The following is a 25552-nucleotide window of genomic DNA, read 5'->3' on the forward strand; positions in this document are numbered from 1 at the left end:
TTTATTATCTGATAGGTTGAACGTGAGGAAAGTTCAGCACAGTTTTGTTTTCCATACACTTCTATAGACACTCCAGCTTCCCGTCCCACTAGCCTAGATTTCCAATCATCATGGAGGTGCTGCGAGGAAAGTCTGTAGCATTGATTATCATCAAAACACCATGACATAGCTATCATTAAATTCAGCCAATAGTTACAATGATAATAGTCTCCATGTTTTCTTGGGCCAGGCCCACTCTGGGTGGTTGCCATGGCACTTGCTGAATTCAACTTGAGCTTTAACCAAAGCAGGTAAAGCTAGAGGTCGGTTCATGTCAATAGGTGACAGCTCAGTTGTTTGGTTTGTTTCACTTGCTCCTATGGTTTTGCTGGGTTGATACGGGTAACTGTGGGAATGCTTTGTTAGGATTAGCCTAACTCTAGGCCTAACCCGAATGCTTAATGGGCTCCTGCTTTTGAGTATTTTTTTAGTCCTTTGTGATTCGCATTTTGGATTGATTTGGGCCATTATTAATACACAACATAATTTGCAGTGTGCACGGTATAAGGCCTCACCTTCCCTCTGTATTATGTAGCCAAGTACAATGTGAACACCTTAATTGTCAACTGACATTTAATTGTCAACAGACATTTTCAACTGTCACTGGCCATAATGAGCACTCATCTACTCAAAATGCTACTGACTACTGCTGTTCCCCTACTAACTTGAATACTTGAAGTATCCTCGCGTATTAACTGCAAAACACTGGCACTGTAAAGGCTAAACTAATGAAAATATCCCCTTCGTCCGTTCATATGCATTTTTGTTAGTCAGCACTATGTCCCTTCCTCCGTCCAGACTTCCACAGATCTAACAAGGCTCTGTCAGACAAAAGGCCAGGATGTTGCACCCTGTGAGTGGTACCAGAGAGTCTACAAGAGCCTGTGCCCGTTGAGCTGGGTCCGTGTCCCTCGTTCACTCGTTCTCTCTGCACCATACTGCCTTACAGTTAGCTTTGAACACTCTAGTGTATATTCGCTTTCAATCATGTACCCGCTGAAGAGACGTCTATTCAAATCAGTGGTGCCAGTCATCAGTGGAAGAAAATAAACTTGCTTGTTAATGCAGGGTTAAAGGTGATGTGGCTGGTCACAAATGTCAAGATTAACTCCCCAATCTTCCTTTCTCAATTGTCATATTTTATCTGTCATTGTGTTCTCTACCACGGGACATTTACTGAGTTTCTCTCTCGCCATTTGGCAAAATGGGCCGATCAGATTGAAGCTGGAAGTTTCCCTGGAAAAATCTAAATGGACACATTCCATGACCTCTTCCACTGATCTCGCGCCCGTTCCCCCGACTTCCCTTATGCACATCTTATTGTCCCTGTTAAGCATTTTGATGTTTCTGTAAAAATGACTACTAAATATTTAATGTTACGATGATGTTTGGTCATGTTGAATTTGGTGTTTTGGTGTTGGACAGTCCCATTAAATCAATCCACAAGACAGGATAGGTCGGTATATTCAAAAGGTACAAGGGAATAAAAGAATTGCTGACATTCACAAAAGAGCTAAGACTGGTAACGGAAGAGAGTTCTGATTGAAAAATGTCAAGAATATAGATATACATACTCTACTTCTGGGACCAACATCTATGGCAGCCTTTTTGCCATTTGATTTGATTGCTAGACTACGTACTCTCACATGGTTGGTCACCAGGTGTCATTGTACTATGTGGGTTGTTCACATTCTCTCTTCATCCCTGAGTAGTCCTGGATGTAGTATATTACGTAAGAAGAATGATTAAGCCTCAGCCACTCCCTCCCAGCTTCTGTCTCCTCAAAAGTGTGTGGTTCGTTTACATTTTATGTAAAAAAAATATTAGCAGCAACAGTTATGGTGTTTTGATAATAATGACTGAAAAGAACTATACTCGTGGCACCTTTTTTATTTACTGCCCTATCCACCAGTGGCGGTCAGTTCCATTTTTTATTCATGAGCATGGCCTTATTTCTATTACAGCATATTGCATATTCACCCAGTTCATTGTAACAGCGATAGGTTTAGGCTACTACATGATACACTCATTTTCCCTATACCCATCATGAGGTTGCTACAACTTAGCCTACGAATGAAATTGTTTCAAATTGTTGAAATTCTTACACAGGGACACTCGAAGTCAATCTTAAATGAACCATTGTTTATTTGTCAACGCTCTGGGGAGATTCCAACCAACTCAATGCACCAAGTACACATGTCGGTCAGGAGCTCAACCGAGGCAGTCCTGTTAGTTCCCTTGTATACTGGTTACAGACACGTTACATGGGCATAGTTCATGGGGTTGGTTCCTACATATGTCTGGCACCGTCTCCTATCTTAACTTAAAGAACATTTTCTGGGCATTCTGCCAGATGGTCCTTAGGAGGAAGAAATGACGCCCCCCCTTCATATCTTCACCAGGCAAAGACAGGAACCAAGGATTGTTTATGAAATCAAAGACAAGATGAACCTTTTCAAGACTGTTTCTTCACACAGTAAAATTTCCTTCACAAAAGTTTACACCATAGGTGCACACAGGTTGAGAGAAAAATTGGAGGTGCTACCCTACAGAGTGCTGTTGAGGCTACTGTAGACCTTCAATGCAAAATAGTATGTTTTAATCAGTTATTTGGTGATGTGATTATATTTAGTGTACTTTTATCTAAAATTGATAACTTTAATGTTTTACAATTTTCATATTTCTGAAAATCACTGAGGAGGACGGTCCTCCCCTTCCTCCTCCGAGGAGCCTCCACTGCTATCCACAACCCGGTGGCCATTGGTGGGAGGAGCTGTAGGAGGATGGGCTCATTGTAATGGTTAGAATGGAATAAATGGAACAGCATTGAACACATCAATCATATGGAAACCACGTTTGACTATTTTCCATTTATTCCATTCTAGACAATATAATCAGCCCGTAATCCTATAGCTCCTCCCACCAGCATCTGCCCCAACCTGTTGAAGACATTCGAAAGGATACCACTATTTTCTTCCACTAACCCATCATAGCATGGGTTGAAAACAGTGTATACAGGCCTATGTGTGCCTATGGTTGAAAATTGATTGGCATGTGCGTTGCTAAAAAAATATGTGAGTTATTATTTAAACAGAAACTACAAAATTAAGTTGTTAGAACAATAAAATTAAATTAAATCCCCAAATGATGCAACTGACCATGAGGGTTGTAGGAAAGGAATTGCAATGAGGAAAGGGTTAATTACAAAAGAAAAATGCCCAGAGACTAAATACAGGCACAACCAGCGGTGGTTTTAGGTATAGGCGACATGGGCAGCCGCCCAGGGCGTCATCTTGCCGGGGGCTGCACGGGCGCCCGCACAAAAAATAATTGGAATTGACATTTGCGCGATCTATTGTCTATTGCTCATTTGCACGTCACGTCAATGATATCATGTCATCGTGTAGGACTGTGGATCAATTAACCTTGTCGGAGTGGGCGCTCTGATTCTAGTTTGTGAGTTAGGCAGGCTACTTACTGCCTGGGAAGTTCTCCCACATATAAGTATGAAATGGGGAGGGGGCGGGGGTAGGTTGACTTCAGGTCTCCCCACTGGAAGCCCAAGGTAGGGGGAGCGGGGGAATCTATCAAATAGCGCACCTCTAAATTTGTACAATACTAATGCAATTAGTAAAATCCGTCACACTGTCAAATGCTACCAAATAAACCACAATTCATTCATAATACTGTGAATATATAGTTTCACAGACATATTGTTGCATTTTTTTCTGGTTTGTGCTAAATCATTAAGAATAATGTTAAACCAGTCTGCACACCACCAAGGTGAATTGGTTTAGTCTTGACTCTTGGTTGACAGTGTTGGGGGATGGGTAATGTATTGATGCTCGAGTGCCAAATCAACACAAATTTGTTTCTATTTGTCTTTGTTTACTTCTATTTGATATTTATGAGTCTTATTTTTGTATATGTTTTAATATTTATATAGTTCTAATTGTTCTAATTATTTATTTGTGCTGTTCCAAATGTCTGAATAAAAATGACAGTTAGTGCAGAATGGTGCTTTTATTTGTTTGTTGAGGGGCGCTGAAGTGGGGGGTCACCCAGGGAGCCATAGAATGTAGAACCACGACTGGGCTCAACCTTTGTTGTATGATCAGGATGATGAAAGGACACAACCTGGGCCAACACCATCAAATTCAACTGACATTGATGCTGCAACATCAACTGTTTGTGCCATGCTACTCCAACACACATGTCAAAAGTATTTTGGACCTGTATTGGCCAAAATATTGTAGGCCTTTTATATTGAGAATAATGGGGCACTGTGTAAGGGAGCATTTATTTTGATCTCAAAGAATGGACAACGGATGCTTTCCTAGGCCTATGGTCTGAATAATTACTAAGAGCTTTGCTCTTTATTTGGGAACAAAGCCTACAAGTTAACAATGTAAATATTTATGAACAATATTTGTTTCATTCTGCTTGTACATGTTGACTGAATAACCCTGAGGCGTGGGATACTCTGTTATTATTCTCACACTGGGTCACGAGATTTCTGACAGCCATGTGATGTGATACCCAACACAGTTATTTCGTTTCAGTCCCACTGGCTCTTACAAATTCTGCTTGAGAACAAGATACGGGAGTCAATTTATTCAGCATATATCTATAAACCTTATTGTCGAACTGGCCTGTGTTACAACTTCATCCATTTCAACAAATATTAGATGGGAGGAATAGGTCGCACGAAAGCGCATCCAAATGGATGGATCGGTATCGCGTTCGGTGACGGACGCGTGATGCGTTGCTTTGGTACACGGGTAGCCGCAGCAGCATACATCAGCTGATCACTCTCAAGGTCGACTTCGCAGAGCATCATGGGGAGGGCACTGAATCCACTGGTTCTACCCGGGGACCGCTACATCCCCAACAACTAAAACAACGCTGGTTCACCATCACCACCATAATAGGAGAATCACGCCTTTGCCCATGACGGCATAGCTGTCACGAGATGCGGATGCAAAATAGCGAGTCACGGATAAATCAGAAAGGAGGTTGGTTACGCAGAGAGCATCTCGTTTTTCATAGGTTGATGGAAGCTGGGCTATTGTCGAAAGGGGAACGTGCGGATTGTCGCGCATCCACCCCACGAACCTGAGCTATAGGAAACGAAAAACGTAGACATTTTCAAGAGGCTGTTTTTACAGTACCGCATTGGTGCCAGTGGAATCGTTAAGGGTGAGAGAGGAATAGCACGTCTGGTCACGACAGGTGAATTGCGCAAATTGCTTGATTTATGCTATTATATAACATATGTAGGGCATTGCTGACAAATCGTCCGTATGAAGGATTGATAGTTGGTCAAGTGTAGTGCTTGTTTGCCGGTTAAGAAGGCACCCGGCATCGTGTGGTAATGGTTCCATTTGACATCTCTTTTTTGCGTGTCATTAGATTAGTGATTTTTTAAGCGAAGTATATTGTTTGCTGCTATCGGATTCATTATTGTCTTTTACGCATTGTAACAATGTAGCCTAACAACTGGACATAAAATAAACTAATTGAATGGAATCGTAAACGATTGAATACATTGCTATCTATGAAGATGTTATAAAGTAAGCTAGTCTGATATGAAATGATAAAACAATGTTATTTTAGGGCTACTTGAGATTAATTCGTAAAAGCAGCAGGGAAACGTTGTTTTTCTACTTGTGATCAGTTTCAGCACCAAGGACAGCGACGAATCAGTTCCTTATTTTTTGAGGCTGCAGCTTTGAAGACTGGGCGGTTCCGCAAGCCTTTTCTACCTGAAGATCTTTTCTCTTGTCCTCCTGTCCTGTTTGTCAACTTCTTATCAAGAGCTGCTTTTTGTTATTGAATATCGCACTGAAGATGGTGGAGCAGGAGGTAGGTGCTGCTACCTAATATAATACTGTGGACATAGTAGTAGCCTATGCTGCTGTCATTATATGCTGACCATGCACTACTCAGCTATACTATACTTTGACCATACAATGTGTGACCCCTCAAAATGTCCCTTAATCTTTTTATGAGTACAATCCACCAAATTATTTCCAATTCTGTTGCATGCAGTCAGAATGTCATGTGACTGTTCAAAACCCACTTCATAGTGGTGGGTGTTGTACTGTCTGATGCTGTATATCAGTGAGTCATCCTCATGTTCTATGCTGAGTTTCCATGAGCGAACCAGTGATATAATTGGACAGTTTACTGTTCTATGAATTATAGGGTCCAGAAATAGCCTTTTTTTTGTTTTGTTATGCCTTTCCTATAATGCAAATATGATGTCATTTTATTCAGTTGCGAGAGAGAGAGAGAGAGAGAGAGAGAGAGAGAGAGAGAGAGAGGTATTTCCCTTCCAACAATGCATTGGCGCAAGGAGCAGCAATGCCATGTTTTATCGCTCTTTGTTTTTGGTCTATTTTAGCAAGTGCCAATTTAACTGTCACCTCCAGGCAGTTGTTATGACAATGAGGAAGAGACAGATTCTCTTGGATGAAGGGGGCTATGGAAGAAGCCATGAGGGCATTCTTAGAAACAGGGAGGGTGAAAGAGATGCAGTCTGGGAGGGGGCTGTGGAAGAAGTAGTGTATTATATCATTAGACAGAAAGGGAGGGGAATAAAAAGAGGCACAGAGAGATGAAGCCCTGAGACAGAATCAGAGTGTTCAGCTCACTCAGATCAGATGGATAAGTTCCATATCTGTGACTCTGAAAAGGACTACAACCCTGTAGCATGCTTATTTTTATCTGAGCGTTTGCTCACTTTGCAAACAACCCTATTTCTAGGCTACTAGCACAGAGTTGCATTGTAAACATAACTGAGGTATGATGGTGTGTAATCGTGGAATGAACACCCAGCATTTGAAGAGCTCTTTACCACAGTCTTATTTTAAAAGTCTCTCAACTCTAATCTTATTTCATGACTTGGGTGTTCTTTTCAAATGACGCATTCAATATTGATCAAATTATTATACTAACGAAGAGAATTTTACAGATTAGTTCACTGTTTTGAATGTATCTCATGGCTGCTTGTTTCTACTGAGTAATTGTGACTTGACAGGCAGCGAGGGGGATTAGGGTAAGAGAAGAAGAGAGATGGGGAGTGGTGGAAGGTGCACTTCAGTATATAAACAGAGTGATAGGGGGAGGGAAGAGAGGGAGGGCGGGTATGGTGGGGGCTATAGTGTATTGCTCCTGTTTGTTTAGAGTGTGTTAAAATACCACAGACTGTCCTAGTGTACGTTTTGTGGACACGCGCTTTGTCTTGTGATACATCCCAGCATACTTCAGTTCCTGTTTTTCATTGGGATGTTCGTTATAGATTTGTATGGCTTTTGTGAAAACAGTTCCACTATTTAATGGAGCCACCATCACTTTGCGAGACCTTCCCATCAAAACAGAGAGATACAAACACAGCAAATATATACCATTCAAATATGTTTGGAAATCTGACAAATGGTGATTAGGAGAAGAGATGGAAAGGCAGTGTTTAGTGGACCAGAATTGCATCATTCAACTATAGTTAGTTTGCGGGATTCCACCCAGAGGGGAAGATCCTGGGTGCATAGCCATACCTTCTGCCAGAGACGATACCAAGGAGCCAGGGTCCGATGGCGATCCGCTTGTCGTCGATACCTGGAGGTGGTCTTGAGGAGGGCCGACAGGGCTCTCCTCCAGGTACGACGACAGCTACGGACAAACATCTGGGCAGAAGGTGCGCCGAGCTCTTCCTCCTGCTCGGAGAAGAGCGGGGGCTGCTACCCCAGTGAACATTCAAAGGGCGATCAGCCCGTGGCAGATCAGGCAAGGGTGATGAGTGTGTATTCCTCCCACACAAGCTTCTGGCTCCAGGTGTTGGGGTTGGCAGAGATCAGGCAGCGTAGAGTTGTCTCAAGGTTATAGTTGGCTCGCTCCGACTGCCCATTGAACCCAGAGGACAGCCTGGCTGACGACCCAATGAGGGTGCAGAACGCCTTCCAGAACCGGGACGAGAACTGAGGGCCACGGTCGGAGACCATGTCCACGTGCAGTCCATTGAACCGGAATACGTGCTGCACCATGAGCAGGGCCGTCTCCTTGGCCAAGGGTAGTTTGGGGAGAGAAATGAAGTGGGCGGCCTTGGAAAACCGGTCACCCACTGTCAGGATGGCTGTGTTGCCCTCAGACGGGGGGAGACCCGTGACGAAATCCAGGGATATGTGGGACCAGGGACGTTGAGGGACAGGCAGAGGTTGGAGTAGGCCAGCCGTAGCTTGCCAAGGAGTCTTGTTCTGAGCACACACAGTGCAAGTGGCGACGAATGCGCAGACGTCAGGAACAATAGTGGCCACCAAAAGCGTCATCGCACAAACACCAGGGTTCACCGGGAGCCTGGGTGGCAGGCAAGCCTGGAGGAATGGGCCCACTCCAGGACCGCGGAGCAGACAATGTCAGGCACAAACATCCGGCCGGGACCGCTGCGCCTCCCGGACCTGTTTCCCGATACCCAAGCTGAGTGCCGTCGCCAGGCACTAGGTGGGAAGTATGGTCTCGGGCTCCAGGGTGGTAGCCGTAGGGTTATAGCGGCAAGACAGGGCATCTGGCCTGACGTTCTTGGACCCCGGCCGGTAGGAGAGGGAAAGGTTGAACCGGTGTAAACAGCGGGGCCCATCTCGCCTGCCTGGAGTCGAGGCGCTTGGAGGTGCGGAGATACTCCAGGTTTTTGTGGTCGGTCCACACAATGAACGGATGATCCACCCCTTGGAGCCAGTGCCTCCATTCCTCCAATGCCATCTTCACCGCGAGATGCTTCCGATTCCCCTCATTGTAATTCCTCTCCGTGGCAGTGAGGCGGTGGGGGAAGAAGGCGCAGAAATACATCTTAAGGTCCATGGCACAACGTTGAGACAGAACCGCTCCCACTCCAAAATCCGAAGCATCTGCCTTCACCACGAACTGACAGGAAGGGTTCGGATGAGGTTGGAGTAAGATCTTTCAGATACAAAGGCCCAACTGACTGAAATAATTTACCTGATTCAATCAGGGCATTAAAATCCCACAGGGAATTTAAGAAACTTATTTTTCAAACGTTAAGATCAATCTGTTTGCGTTTTTAACTAATAAAAACATCACCATGTGAAGATATTTGTAAATATTGTATATACCTGTCTGTATGTATGTATTATAGGTACTTAGTTGTATTAGTAGTTTTTGCAGTAGTTTGTATTAGTTGTAAGCCTATTAGTAGTTGTACAACAACTTTTTGATGTTGTCAATATACATTTGTATTGTTGTTATTTCATGGTTATTACTATTAGACAAAAGTTGACATATTATTCTTGCTACTAAGTATACATTTTTTTCTCCTTTTTTTTCATTTGGACACAAGAGATTTCATCATGCAAAATATTGAATAAATAATGAAATATTCCGTGATGGTACAGGTCGAGACAAGAATAAAGGTGGTTCAGGATACATGTGTAAACTTGTCTGAGACTTCGGGAGGTTTAGGCTTTTACCTCAGTGAGCTAATGCACAACGTTGGGACAGAACCGCTCCCACTCCAAAATCCGAAGCATCTGCCTCCACCACGAACTGACAGGAAGGGTTCGGATGAACCAGGATCGGAGCCGTGGTTAAGTGATGTTTAAGGTCCCGGAACGCCCGGTCAGAGGCCATGGTCCACGTGAACGGAACCTCGGAAGAGGTGAGGTTAGACAGGGGGAGGCCAGGCTGCTGTAACCCCGGATAAAGTGGAGATAGAAGTTGGCGAATCCCAGGAAGCATTGCAGCTGCACGCTGGACGTAGGCTGGGGCCAATCCACCACTGCTTTCATCTTCTCGGGATCCATCTTGACGCTCCCAGCAGAGATGATGTAGCCCAGAAAGGGAATGGTGGAGCGATGGAACTTGCACTTTTCCACCTTAACGAACAACTAGTGCTCCAGAAGGCGCTGGAGAACATGCCAGACATGGAGCACGTGTTCTTGGGGGGAGCAGGAGAAGACGAGGACGTCATCAATTTAGATGAAGACGAACCGGTTAAGTATGTGGTGGAGAACGTCATTCACCAGAGCATGGAACACGGCAGGGTCGTTGGTGAGGCCAAAGGCCATGACCAGATATTTGTAGTGGCCGCTGGCCGTGTTGAAGGTGGTCTTCCACTCATCCCCCTCTCGTATCCGCACCAAGTGGTAGGCATTACGTAGATCCAGCTTGGAGAACACAGTGGCCCTCTGGAGCGGCTCAAAGGATGAGGAAATGAGTGGTAGCAGATAACGGTTCTTAACAGTGATGTCATTGAGTCCCCGGTAGTCAATGCAAGGGCGCAGGGTCTTGTCCTTCTTCTCCACGAAGAACAACCCTGCGCCAGCGGGGAAGAGGCGGGATGGATAAATCCAGTAGCTATTGAGTCCCCAATGTAGGTCCCGACAGTGAGTACCGGTGCCCCCAGGGCGTCGTGGTGCTAGGGAGAAGGTCAATCCCGCAGTCATCGGGGTGGTGCGGCAGAAGGGAAGTGGATTGGGACTTGCTGAACACCTCCCAGAGATCCTGGTACTCCGCGGGAATGGTGGAGAGATCCGGAACCACCTCCAAGGACCCAGGAAGACGTCCCTGGGCAGGTTGCGCCAACTTCAGAAAATTGGCGTGACAGAACAGACTGCAGCCCATGATGGCACCTATAGACCAGTTGATGAGTGGGTTGTGTCGCTGGAGCCAGGAGGCTCCCGGGAAGGAGGAGTGGCCGGTGGGGCGGCCCTGCTAACCGCCGAGTTACTGAGGGGCGGTGGAGTTACCACCGTGGCAGGCTGCCCCCCAGCCAACCTGCGGAATTGCTCCCGCAGCATGTCCAACCCCTGGTCATGGCAACCAGCCAATGTTTGGACCCCCTCCATCAGCCCTTGAAAAAACTCCTCGTGCCTACCAATGGAGGCTCCTTGGGAGTAGATGGCGTTGCACAGCCGGCCCGGGTCTGCTGGGTCAATCATGGCCAGTTCGTACTATCAGGTATGACACGAAGACCTAGATGCAGACCATGTCGAATAAACAATAATTTAATGTTCCAACAGGGGCAGGCAATAGACAGGTCAAGACAGGCAGGGGTCGGTAATCCAGAGGGGGGGCAGCGGTACAGGTCGGCAGGCAGGCTCAGGGTCAGGGATAGGCTGAGTGGTCAGGCAGGCGGGCTCAGAGTCAGGACAGGCAAGTGTCGAAACCGGGAGGGCAATCAAAGAGAGACTAGAAAAAGCAGGAGGTAAGACACAAAACGCTGGTTGACTCGAACAAACAAGACGAACTGGCAACAGTCCAACAGAGAACACAAGTATAAATAAACAGGGGATAATGGGGAAGATGGTGACACCTGGAGATGGTGGAGTGGAGACAATCACAAAGACAGGTGAAACAGATCAGGGTGTGACACATTTGCTGTCTTATTATTTAATTGTAGTCACAAGACAATTTACAACCAACATTTGGGGCCTTAACATTTCCTACAATGGTCCCTCACATTTCTACTCTCAACACCTCTTCAACCACAAGCTCTATAGGTGGACCAAAGGGCACCTAATCCGTGAGGCATGGCCAGTCCAGTATCACATAACCTCTAACAATATGTCTTCTCAGCAGTGTCTCTACATAGTGTTCTATCTTACTGGATTCAGGAGAAAAGACCCAGTGACCTGATTTATGTACGTGTCCTTCAAGGAGTTTCATTCGAGAACTGGCTACAGGGTCATTTAAGAACACAGTCAAATGTAAATGGCCTGCATTTTGGTATCCAGCATGTACCCTTATGTATATGCATAAGGCTATAAAGTGGTCTGCTAATGTTATAATGTATACTCTAACAGGGGTGGGCAACTCCAGTCCTCCAGGGCCTGGTTGGTGTCACAGATTTGACCCAGCCCCAGTGAACACACCTGACTCCAATAATCACCTAATCAAGATCTTCAGTTTAGAATGCAATTTGATTAATCAGCTGTGTTTGCTAGGGATGGAGAAAAAGTGTGGTGAAAGACCGGTGAAATACCTTTTGAATAGAAATGTCCCCGGGTGAGCCCTCTTCATAAAGGTGGAAACTCCTTAGACCCAAATAACTATAGACCTATATCAGTAATATCTGTTCAATAGCAACAATCTTTGAGAATTTAATATATTCCCAATTTCACCCTTCCAATCGGGCTTTAGACCCAACCATTCTACTATGACAGAATTAGTGAAACTTACCAATGATATCAATTCTTCATCTGACCAAGGCAAACGAACTGTTGCCATCTTTATTGATTTTACAAAAGCATTTGATTTAGGCAATCATTCTATTTCACCAGGAAAACTTTTAAACATTGGTTACACTAACAGATCACTAAACTGGTTCCATGTGTATCTTAGCAATATAAAATATAGCAATATAAAATAATGTGTTTTCATAGGACACAAATCACAACTTCTTGTACTCAGTATAGGTGTACCTCAAGGCTCAGTATTGACCCCCCTCACACACACTTATTTTCTCTATATTCAAACAAGCAACTCTCCAGGATGATTTTACCACTTTACAAAAATGGTTTCTTGCAAATAATTTGGTTTTAAATCAAACAAAGTCCTATATCATGCTGTTTGGTACACAGCAAGGAATAAACTCCACAGCTGACAATTTCAAAAATCATGGAACAATTGCTTGAAAGTGTTGAAATATCTGAATGATCTTTTTGAAAGCATATTGATTACATTGGAAAAACAATGAACTATAAGCGTGATTTACTGTATCCATTAGAAAGACCTTAGTTAACCCAACTGCTGCTTCCTATCCTAGACTCTGGTGACATTATCTATCAAAACACAACCAAGACCTTAGTTAACCCAACTGCTGCTTCCTATCCTAGACTCTGGTGACATTATCTATCAAAACACAACCAAGACCTTAGTTAACCCAACTGCTGATTCCTATCCTAGACTCTGGTGACATTATCTATCAAAACACAACCAAGACCTTAGTTAACCCAACTGCTGCTTCCTATCCTAGACTCTGGTGAAATTATCTATCAAAACACAACCAAGACCTTAGTTAACCCAACTGCTGCTTCCTATCCTAGACTCTGGTGACATTATCTATCAAAACACAACCAAGACCTTAGTTAACCCAACTGCTGCTTCCTATCCTAGACTCTGGTGAAATTATCTATCAAAACACAACCAAGACCTTAGTTAACCCAACTGCTGCTTCCTATCCTAGACTCTGGTGACATTATCTATCAAAACACAACCAAGACCTTACTTTGTGAATTAGATGTCATTTATAACCGTATTTGCAGATTCATTCTTGGATGCCATTTTAACACTCACAAACAGAAGACAACTGCACTGGTACCACTTTATTTGTTACATGTATCAACTTAAATGCCCCTGTATAGGAACACCTAACTTTACAAGACTCGCACTACTCCTTTCGACAACGGCAGCAATTACAAATTCCAAGGGTACATCCTGATGTTGGAGTAAGATCTTTCAGATACAGAGGCCCAACTGACTGAAATCATTTACCTGTATAAATCAGGGCATTAAAATCCCACAGGGAATTTAAGAAAGTTATTTTTCAAACGTTAAGATCCAATCTTTTTGCATTTTTAACTAATAAAAACATCACCATGTGAGGATATTTGTAAATGTTGTATATACCTGTCTGTATGTATGTATTATAGGTACTTAGTTGTATTAGTAGTTTTTGCAGTAGTTTGTATTAGTTGTAAGCCTATTAGTAGTTGTACAACAACTTTTTGATGTCGTCAATATATATTTGTATTGTTGTTATTTCATGGTTATTATTATTAGACAATAGTTGACATATTATTCTTGCTACTAAGTATAATTTTTTTCTCCTTTTTTTTCATTTGGACACAAGAGATTTCATCTTGCAAAATATTGAATAAATAATGAAATATTCCGTGATGGTACAGGTCGAGAGAAGAATAAAGGTGGTTCAGGAAACGTGTAAACTTGTCTGAGACTTCGGGAGGTTTAGGCTTTTACCTCAGTGAGCTAATGATGTATGAAGTCATGTAGGCTGCAGATGACTTGGGTTTGACACCCGGCCAGACAGAGCCATTATAATAGCTTAACCTTTAACTGTATGATGTCATTTCCAGATGATAGAGTTTTAGTTTTACACTGTAGGGGCTCCTTGATCCGAATGTCATGTGCATAAACCCCTGATAACATACACTATTCCCATTCTGTCTCTAACAGAAAAAGCAGGTGACAGGATACCTCCTTTTCTCCCTGGCCACTGCAGTCATTGGCTCGCTGCAGTTTGGCTACAACACAGGGGTCATTAATGCACCGGAACAGGTTTGTAGGTTTATTTTGTGTATTCTTATAGCAGTGAAAGCATGTGTGGGCTTTGGTTTTGTTAAACTGTACGTTATGTTTATGTTATGTTTAATCACTTTCCATCGTGCCTGTGGATATTGTACTATTACACTGCGCTTCATCAAGCGTTAAATCAAGAGATAGTGTCTTGATAACGCTTTATCTCTAATCATTCTCTCTCTCTCTCTCTCCCTCTGCTTTTCTCTTCCTCTCTCTTCCTCCCCCTCGCCTGTTTAGAAACTGCGGGCTTTCTTCAACAACACGTGGATGGAGAGGTATGGCGAGCCCATCAAACCAGGAACGTGCACCATTGTGTGGAGCTTTTCGGTGGCCGTCTTTAGCGTGGGCGGCATGGTGGGCTCCTTCAGCGTCGGAGTGATGGCAGACAGATTTGGGAGGTGAGGGGGTCACCCAGTATTCACCTATTTCACCCCGGTGCCATTTTTCACTGACTATCGTTTGTTTTCTAATGTTAACATTTCCGAACAGGGTAGCAAGTGCAGTTGTCAAAGCAAAAAGCAAAAACGTTGACATGTAGATTAAAGACCACTGCACCTTCACACAATGTAATGTTATTTGAGTCGGGATACTTAGAATAGCATTGCTAGTGGATTGTCAGTCATCTGCACTGGTTTTAAAAGACACAACTACTTATCGGCTACCCACACAATGTCGATGGTACAACAATCAGCTGTGAATAAGGTTTATTAAAAGTATTGGGAATGTTGTCCTTAGGAGTGAATTTCGTCACTCTCCTGTTCTGGTCCTTTCCTTGGTCTATTTCTGTTTCTACCTCTGCTAAGCTGTCAGAACCAATGAGTCTCCAAGGAGTCACTGGAGTGTGATTGGAATCGCTGTAAAAAAATGTCCTTAAACTATTCCTCTGTTTCCTTCTCCTCACTACTATACTCTGCATCTCACTCTCCCTCCCTCTTAACCTCTCTCTCTGTCTATCTCTTAATCTACTTGTTGTCTCTTAACCCTAAATCTCTCTGTCTCTGTGTGTGTGTGTGTGTGTGTGTGTGTGTGTGTGTGTGTGTGTGTGTGTGTGTGTGTGTGTGTGTGTGTGTGTGTGTGTGTGTGTGTGTGTGTGTGTTTCTCGGGTATTGGGATAAAGGAAATTGTCCATGTTCCTGGTCAACATCCTGGCTGTGATTGGAGGCCTCCTCATGGGTTTCTCCACCCTCTGCTCCTCGTACGAGATGGTCATCGCTGGACGCCTCGTCATCGGCCTCTTCTGCGGCCTCTTCACCGGCCTTACGCCCATGTACGTGGGGGAGCTGTCCCCCACCCCTCTACGGGGCGCTTTCGGCACCTTGCACCAGCTGGGCGTGGTTATTGGCATCCTCGTGGCTCAGGTCAGTCCTTGATGGCAGCCATCTTGATTTCTGCCCATTAACTTAGGAATAGTCTTGTACATTACCATACCATCTGTTTACTTGTGATTCTGGGAATAAAGTCCCCATATATAGAATATTATGTTTTATGTGCATATTGGGAGTATTCTTATATGCAGTGATGTAGTGGTAAAAAATTTGGTGGGTAAACGCTGATCGCCATTAGCGAAAATAAAGTTACGGACCCTATACTTTCAATGCATTTTGCTGCAAAAGGTGGGTAAATGCTCATGCTAAATGAAGTTTACTTGCGTTTACTCTCCACTACACCACTGCTTATATGATTAAGTTGTAACCGGCAGACATTCCGATTTCTGATCACGCACCCTTGCCTCTTAAAACATTGGAGTAATGTCTTTGTCGAATTATATGCTAATTATTGTAATTATTTAATGAGTGCTAAATTATTTTTTAATAGGCGACTACTTCTTGCTCTAAGAATACAATTAGTAATATTCCTCCCCTTCATTTTCTCCAGCACACTGTCATGAAACATTTTCCATTTGAATCCCTTTATAGAACTGCCTCATCCATTCCATACCACCAATGGATTAGTGTATTGTTTAATACTACCAACTGTAGTGTATAACCCATCAATGCTTCCTATCCCATCAACGTACAGTATATCCCATTGATGTTTGCATGTAAGCTGTGGTGCTGTGAATTACACATTCCTGGTAGTAAAGCTAATCCTATCTAAACCTCTCTGTGTTGTAGATCTTTGGCTTGGAGTCTCTGCTGGGGTCGGACAAGTTGTGGCCTCTGCTACTGGCTCTGACGGTCGTCCCGGCCATGCTGCAGTGTATCCTGCTGCCCTTCTGTCCCGAGAGCCCTCGCTTCCTCCTCATCAACCAGAACAAGGAGGAGCAGGCCCGCAAAGGTGTGTGCTCCAAACCATAGAAACCATCAAATTGTTGAGGTTTGAGGGGCTTTGCACATTCTAGTAATTCTATAGCTACGCTCCAAATGCAATCATTTACTCTGGATGGTCAGGAAGATAAATGGAAGCGCTTCATTTAACACTTCTATTTTTTAGCTTGATACCTGGTATTGTGTCTATTTGAGGTGAAATAATGTAGTAAAATGTCATAATTTGGCGAGTGGTACAAAGACGATAATACCAACATGTCACAATAAAACATACACTCAATGGTCAGTCTATTAGATACACCACCCTGTTCATGAAAACTACATACTTTTGGTCATGCAGTGTCTGTTAAATACGATTGAATGTGAATTGTGCATGCCAAACATAGGACTGTGGCATTAATGCCCTTCCTTTGACTGGGCATGAATTTAACGCATACAGTGACAGGCTTAGACAGGCCAGGAGAGACGGAAGCTTGTTGAGCCAAGAAAAGAGTCCTTGACTGACGCACAGCATAGGCCAACAGCCGGTTTTGAAATCGGTCCCGACAGTATTTCACACTGTCGGGGGTCACCTGAGTGCATCTCCTAAGCTCCTTTACACTGCTTTGGTGAATAAGATAATAAAAAAGGGAACAAATGTTTTGGTCAGTCTTTTATGTGATGGGTACCGTAATGAAAGAACTGGCAGGACCATGGACAGCTACTGAACAAACAACTACAATGCAGGCCGGTTTTAGTGTTGGTGCTACTGGCTAGTCTGCTAGAAAATGTACTCAACTAGTGTTTTTAAAGGTCCAATGCAGTTCTTATCTCGTTATCAAATCATTTTTGTCTGACAATTAAGTGTCTTACTGTGATTGTTTTAAATGAAACTGGTCAAAAGGAAACAAATTAGCCTCTTGGCAAAGAGCAATTCTTTCAAGCAATAATTTTGCAAGGACTGTCTTGGAGTGGTCTGAGTACGGAAGAAAAAACTGAAAACGAGCTGTTATTGTCATCGAGGTTTGAAACTCTCTTATTGGTCTATTAACTCATTTACCGCCTGGTGATGTCACCAGGCAGGCCAAAACTCTATCCCACCAAAACAGGCTGAAATTTCAGGAGGTCTTTTCAAACAGCTCTTATGCTAAAAGGGCATTATCATAATTTCACAATTTAGGGGATTCCTGAGTGGTGCTGTAGCCTAAGGCACCGCGTTGCAGTCCCTCGGGTTCGATTCCTGGCTAGAGCGGGGCAAAATTAGAAGGTTTGGCGGGGGAATTTCCTTGGCTCATTGCGCTCTAGTGACTCCTTGTGGTGGGCTGAGTGCCTGCAGGCTGACCTCAGTCATCAGTTGAACATTGTTTCCTCCAACACATTGATGCGACTTGTTTCCGGGTTAAGCGTGCAGTGTGTTAAGAACGCATGACTCGACTTGACCTTCACCTCTCCCAAGCCCGTTGGCGAGTTGCAGTGATGAGACAAGAACGTAACTACCAATTGGGAGGAACAAGGGGGTTATAAACATAAATATGAATCATTTTCATAATGTCACAGTATTATTCCAACCTCATAGTGTGCAAATATAAATAAAACACAGGAAAATCACATTTTTGATCACGCCGGGCATTTAAAGATGCTTTGCGCGACATTTCTTACTTCATTCCTCAAAGAAAAGGATATCTGTAGGATATCTTGTACAAAACAAAGAAAGTTTTATGCACCTAAAGTATTTCAATATTTTCTTTAACATATTGTCATTACCTAACGATTTTACAAATACATCCTCTCTTTTTACAACTTGTATGTCCTTCACATTAAAGTATAACTTATCTGCCTCTCTCACTCCGCCATTTTCTCCCCCCAGCCCTGGTGCGTCTGCGTGGCTCCGACGACGTGAGTAAAGACATGCAGGAGATGAAGGAGGAGAGTTCCAAGATGGCCATGGAGAAGAAGGTGACCATCCCTGAGCTGTTCCGCACCGCAGCCTATCGGCAGCCGCTCCTCATCGCCGTCATGCTCCACCTCTCCCAGCAGCTCTCCGGAATCAATGCTGTGAGTGAACTATGACTCCCAGGAGGCCACAGTGCAAACACATTCTAAATAGTTGAAAAGTCACCAAGGATATCTCAGAGGACAGCTTAACAATAAAGGGTCGCATTCACTAGGCACGAAACTGAAGAAAAAAGGCAGCGACTGGAAGGTACTATCTGAATGTATCCAATAATAAAATATATGCTACGGTCTGCCCTTATGAAGGCGACCCAGCCTATGCAAAGTTGAATAGTTGAATAACAGCTGCATTCAACATGCCTTATACTCTCAATCATTGCATGTTTGGGAGATTTGTTTGGATTATTCGATGGATTAAACATGATTTAATGGACGTACGTTTTACAGTATGATAAAAATACCACTTTGATGTGGCTTCCTATTCATAGATTGTAGCCTTGTTGCAGATCTAGAGTCGGCTTTCTATTCCGCAACAAAGCCTCCTTCACTCACGCCGCCAAGCTTACCCTAGTAAAACTGACTATCCTACCGATCCTCGACTTCGGCGATGTCATCTACAAAATAGCTTCCAATACTCTACTCAGCAAACTGGATGCAGTTTATCACAGTGCCATCCGTTTTTTTACTAAAGCACCTTATACCACCCACCACTGCGACCTGCATGCTCTAGTCGGCTGGCTCTCGCTACATATTCGCCGCCAGACCCACTGGCTCCAGGTCATCTACAAGTCCATGCTAGGTAAAGCTCCGCCTTATCTCAGTTCACTGGTCACGATGGCAACACCCACCCGTAGCACGCGCTCCAGCAAGTGTATCTCACTGATCGTCCCTAAAGCCAACACCTCATTTGGCCGCCTTTCCTTCCAGTTCTCTGCTGCCTGTGACTGGAATGAATTGCAAAAATCGCTGAAGTTGGAGACTTTTATCTCCCTCACCAACTTCAAACATCTGCTATCTGAGCAGCTAACCGATCGCTGCAGCTGTACATAGTCCATCGGTAAATAGCCCACCCAATTTGCCTACCTCATCCCCATACTGTTTTTATTTATTTACTTTTCTGCTCTTTTGCACACCAGCATCTCTACCTGCACATGACCATCTGATCATGTATCACTCCAGTGTTAATATGCAAAATTTTAATTATTCGCCTACCTCCTCATGCCTTTTGCACACAATGTATATAGACTCTTTTTTTCTACTGTGTTATTGACTTGTTTATTGTTTACTCCATGTGTAACTCTGTGTTGTTGTCTGTTTACACTGCTATGCTTTATCTTGGCCAGGTCGCAGTTGTAAATGAGAACTTGTTCTCAACTAGCCTACCTGGTTAAATAAAGGTGGAAAAAAAAATTAAGAACCTAATCTTATTCCATCAACCCTGTTCAGGTGTTCTACTATTCAACTGGTATCTTTGAGTCAGCCGGTGTCACCCAACCCATTTACGCCACTATTGGAGCAGGAGCTGTTAACACTGTCTTCACTGTGGTATCTGTAAGTAAAACATGCTGCATTTATTCTGGTTTTTGTGTTTCTGTGATGTATGTTTACGGTACAGTAACTCCATTCTCTGTCTTTGTCAGCTCTTCCTGGTCGAGAGGGCGGGACGAAGGACTTTGCATCTCGTCGGATTGGCCGGAATGGCCGTCAGTGCCCTGCTCATGACTATTGCCCTCCTGTTGGTGGGTGTCAGTTTCTATTGGTTGTCACTCAACATAACAGATACAGTGCCTTGCGAAAGTATTCGGCCCCCTTGAACTTTGCGACCTTTTGCCACATTTCAGGCTTCAAACATAAAGATATAAAACTGTATTTTTTTGTGAAGAATCAACAACAAGTGGGACACAATCATGAAGTGGAATGACATTTATTGGATATTTCAAACTTTTTTAACAAATCAAAAACTGAAAAATTGGGCGTGCAAAATTATTCAGCCCCTTTACTTTCAGTGCAGCAAACTCTCTCCAGAAGTTCAGTGAAGATCTCTGAATGATCCAATGTTGACCTAAATGACTAATGATGATAAATACAATCCACCTGTGTGTAATCAAGTCTCCATATAAATGCACCTGCACTCTGATAGTCTCAGAGGTCCGTTAAAAGCCCAGAGAGCATCATGAAGAACAAGGAACACACCAGGCAGGTCCGAGATACTGTTGTGAAGAAGTTTAAAGCCGGATTTGGATACAAAAAGATTTCCCAAGCTTTAAACATCCCAAGGAGCACTGTGCAAGCGATAATATTGAAATGGAAGGAGTATCAGACCACTGCAAATCTACCAAGACCTGGCCGTCCCTCTAAACTTTCAGCTCATACAAGGAGAAGACTGATCAGAGATGCAGCCAAGAGGCCCATGATCACTCTGGATGAACTGCAGAGATCTACAGCTGAGGTGGGAGACTCTGTCCATAGGACAACAATCAGTCGTATATTGCACAAATCTGGCCTTTATGGAAGAGTGGCAAGAAGAAAGCCATTTCTTAAAGATATCCATACAAAGTGCTGTTTAAAGTTTGCCACAAGCCACCTGGGAGACACACCAAACATGTTGAAGAAGGTGCTCTGGTCAGATGAAACCAAAATTGAACTTTTTGGCAACAATGCAAAACGTTATGTTTGGCGTAAAAGCAACACAGCTCATCACCTTGACCACACCATCCCCACTGTCAAACATGGTGGTGGCAGCATCATGGTTTGGGCCTGCTTTTCTTCAGCAGGGACAGGGAAGATGGTTAAAATTGATGGGAAGATGGATGGAGCCAAATACAGGACCATTCTGGAAGAAAACCTGATGAAGTCTGCAAAAGACCTGAGACTGGGACAGAGATTTGTCTTCCAACAAGACAATGATCCAAAACATAAAGCAAAATCTACAATGGAATGGTTCAAAAATAAACATATCCAGGTGTTAGAATGGCCAAGTCAAAGTCCAGACCTGAATCCAAACGAGAATCTGTGGAAAGAACTGAAAACTGCTGTTCACAAATTCTCTCCATCCAACCTCACTGAGCTCGAGCTGTTTTGCAAGGAGGAATGGGAAAAAATTTCAGTCTCTCGATGTGCAAAACTGATAGAGACATACCCCAAGCGACTTACAGCTGTAATCGCAGCAAAAGGTGGCGCTACAAAGTATTAACTTAAGGGGGCTGAATAATTTTGCAGGCCCAATTTTTCCGTTTTTGATTTGTTAAAAAAGTTTGAAATATCCAATAAATGTCGTTCCATTACATGATTGTGTCCCACTTGTTGTTGATTCTTCACAAAAAAATACAGTTTTATATCTTTATGTTTGAAGCCTGAAATGTGGCAAAAGGTCGCAAAGTTCAAGGGGGCCGAATAATTTCGCAAGGCACTGTATGTCATTAATACATTAATTCATTTTCATTGCTATTATTGATGAATATCTCCATCTCCCTCCCTCCTTCCCTCCTTCCCTCTCTTCCCTCCATCTTTCTTTCTTTATTCCTTCTCTGTCTCTCTCTGTCTGAGTAGAAGGGCTACTCGTCTCTGAGCTACCTGAGCATTGGGGCAGTGTTTCTGTTCGTGGCCATGTTTGAGATGGGGCCTGGTCCTATCCCATGGTTCATAGTGGCGGAGCTCTTCTCCCAGGGTCCGCGGCCTGCCGCCATAGCAGTGGCCGGCTGCTGCAACTGGACCGCCAACTTCCTGGTGGGAATCAGCTTCCCCAAACTGGAGGTGCGAGAGGTTTCTCTTGGTTTCCCATTAGGGACGAATCCTAACTTCCACTTAGGTCAAAAATTGTATTAATCATAAGCTGACTAATTAGGTTAATTACTGACTTCCACTGTTTGTCTCTTTGTTTGTAATTCTGTAGGAGCTGTGTGGGCCTTACGTCTTTATCATCTTCATGATCTTACTGATCTTCTTCTTCATCTTCACCTTCATCAAAGTCCCAGAGACCAAGGGCAAGACCTTTGACGAGATCGCCCGTGAGTTTGGCGGGGCCACCCTGCCCCCTGCCACCTCTGTGGGAGCTCCTCCCACTAGTATCAGCGTAACACTTCCTGCCTCGCCAATCAAGGAGAAGGTTCCATTGGTGGAGGCGGCAGCAGCAGAGGATAGGTCCAATTCAACTGTACAGGAGAGCTTGTAGAATACTGTGTTGGGTCAATGGTTAAAGGTCAAGGGTTGGGGGTCAGCTGGTTCAAAAACAGATCAAAGCTTAATTCTTTGGCAGTTCAGGTAAATGGGGACGAGTGTTTGACGTGAAGGGAAATATACCGTTCGTGTACATGGAAAGCCAAAACACACATTTATGGTTGGATACAGTAGCTAGAATGAATTAGTGTTATTTTTTCGAATTTATTTCTGTCACGTGTAATATATTTCTCAGCCTATAGGTCAAAATGTGTATTTTAATTGTGTTGCCTTCTTTTCCTGAGTGCATCATCATTTAAACAGCTTTTAGTAAAGCCAAAGTGGGTCTAGTCAAAGCAAACAACCTCAATAGTGTTTCTGATAAACAGTAGTTTTAACAGTGAAACAGTAGATTAGGGTCAATTGCATTGGTTGGCTTTCATGGTTTTAGAAATAGCTTTTTTAAATAACCCAATAATCCCAGAATGATCGTACTTGACAGTTAATTTCAACAGTTGTTGTATTTGAGAACAAAATAATATGCTTATACCCTACTCAACATAAGAATCCACTGCTAAAAATCACATTCAGATGGTTGCAAAATAAAGAGAGAGAGAGAGAGAGAGAGAGAGAGAGAGAGAGAGAGAGAGAGATATGGTACTTATTTCACTTTAACTTGCTTTAGGTGCACCTTATTAACCAAATAGAAATCAATTAAAATTCCAAGATTGCTAATATACTCTTCAAAAAGCGATTTATGGCAAATTAATCAACATAAGGAATAATTAGAGAAATATTTCCCTGGGGGAGTAGAATTGCATTAACTATATTGTCTAAGGGGACAGATAGTTATTTTGGATATTAGATTATAATAGATTGTGATATGAGTCGCGATGTTATGAACTTGGATTCGATAAGAATCAACCATAGAGAGCAAAGGACTCCATCGGTTTTCTCTGTGGAATTGAGTGTAATTTTGAATTGTTCTGCTGTGAGATCATTCAGTCAAAAATGTTGAATATGATTATGACGGTTATCTATTCAGTCTGTATTTGGAATAACACAATGGGACTTTAGTTGTGACCAAATGTGAGGATTTGTGCACAATGCTTTTTAATGACTCCCCTTTAAGTCTATACTCTACTTTGTGACACTTTGTCTGAAGATTAACCTTGTGGAACGTTGTTAAAAATCCAAATTTATTTAAATATTTTATTGCATAGATATACTGTAGTATATATATATATATATATGTGTGTGTGTTACAAAAACAATATTTATTTTTTATTTGTGGTTGTGTAAATTAGACGTAGTTATTTTTCTCCAAGCACATTCACAATTGATTTTGCCTAGAAAGATGACCGGGTCATGGCTTTGTTCTTTATTTATATAACATATTGTGGATATGTGTATGTGTTGCACTGGGAAAATACATTCCTTCGATGGTAGTATTCAGTATTTGACCTCTCCTCCAAGGAAAAAACGTTCTTCAATGGCAGCCCTCCCTCACCACTGTTAACAAGACTGTGGTACTTTACTAACTGAACCATACTCAGTTACCTTATGCACATTCACTTATTGTAAAAAGTTAGTAGAGAATTTATTTGTAAATATGTATTTTCAAAATGATATTTATATGTTGACTGCAGTGGTTGAATGTGGGCTTGTTCTGACTTATGGGGTGCCCATCGTCCAATGAGTGAAAAAGAGAAGGAAAGAGAGAACAAGTATTGGATTGTTTCCTATTAATACACTGAAGCATTGACATACATTACTCTATTAACTTTGTGTTAAAGTATTATTTATGTCAAAATGGACACTGGATAATAATAAAAAACAGTTCCCTTACCACTGCTTCCCTCACTCTTCCTCTCTCTTCCACTTCCCACATGCCTTCCACTTGTTCAGTATCCACCTTATGCTGTCCCCAGTGTGTGCCTAAAAAAAAGTGTATTCATTTTCAGTTGATGATCATTGTATCCTATATTGTCACAGAGATCTATTCCATTTTACATCAGAAAACCATGTTGTTTTGAACTGGATTTTTACCAATGCGGTTGGTATTGCTTTGATGTTTATTTTTGTTCCTGGCCTGTGTTTCATGGCCTTCCGTTTACTTTGGGGGATTGTGTTTGTGAGTTCCTTGTTTCTGCTGCTTATTTGTGCCTCTTCTTCAGCTAATGTGTACTGTATGTGTGTGTGTGTGTGTGTGAACACGTTCTTCCTGCTTCCAAAGTCTTGTACTCTTATTCCCCACGATGCACCAAACAAAGGGGCATTTCAGCAAGGTCTATAGCCCAGCCATAAACAATTCAAATGATTCAATAATCAACATTGATATTGAATTGAAAAATATGGTCTAATTCATAAATATTGAGATCACGTGAAGTGCAGAAAAGCACACTACTGAATCCATTTGGTCATTTTCCTGTATTGAACAAAATGTATCACACAAGCAGTATACATCTGGCTTTGAAATGCCCTATGAGACATAATGAAAAATTACAACAAACTAACAACAACCATACAGCCCTATATGTCACGTGTGTTTGTTTCACTTGTGTTTGTGTATATGAATATACTGTAGTTAAATAAAACATCACACATCTAACAAACACACAACCTTTGATATCTTCTGTACAGATACTATCCTTGGCAAATACAAAGTCAGCATCTTGCTTGGTTTAATCAATCAATGTACTGTGTCTGTGTGTGAAAGTGTAATAAAATGTTTTGTTAACCTCCTTTTTGACATCCACCAGCTGGCATTACACCGAAATACCTGTTTGTTTGTGTGTTTAATTTGGAAATAGTATTTCAACATGACTCGG

General features: G+C 42.8%; 1 protein-coding gene across 1 annotated transcript; it reads left to right on the forward strand.

Moving 5' to 3' along the window:
- The first annotated feature begins 4883 nt into the window (after positions 1-4883).
- LOC115128347 (solute carrier family 2, facilitated glucose transporter member 1-like) lies at positions 4884-25466 on the forward strand. Its single transcript, XM_029658120.2, has 11 exons — positions 4884-5271; positions 5717-5904; positions 14245-14346; positions 14605-14765; positions 15485-15725; positions 16482-16644; positions 18481-18668; positions 20013-20117; positions 20207-20305; positions 22116-22319; positions 22459-25466. Exons 2-11 carry the CDS (start codon positions 5890-5892, stop codon positions 22735-22737), a joined length of 1557 nt encoding a protein of 518 aa, XP_029513980.1. The 5' UTR covers positions 4884-5271; positions 5717-5889; the 3' UTR covers positions 22738-25466.
- Positions 25467-25552: the final 86 nt, after the last annotated feature.

This window comes from Oncorhynchus nerka, linkage group LG4, assembly GCF_034236695.1.
Source record: "Oncorhynchus nerka isolate Pitt River linkage group LG4, Oner_Uvic_2.0, whole genome shotgun sequence".
Classification (NCBI taxonomy): Eukaryota; Metazoa; Chordata; class Actinopteri; order Salmoniformes; family Salmonidae; genus Oncorhynchus; species Oncorhynchus nerka.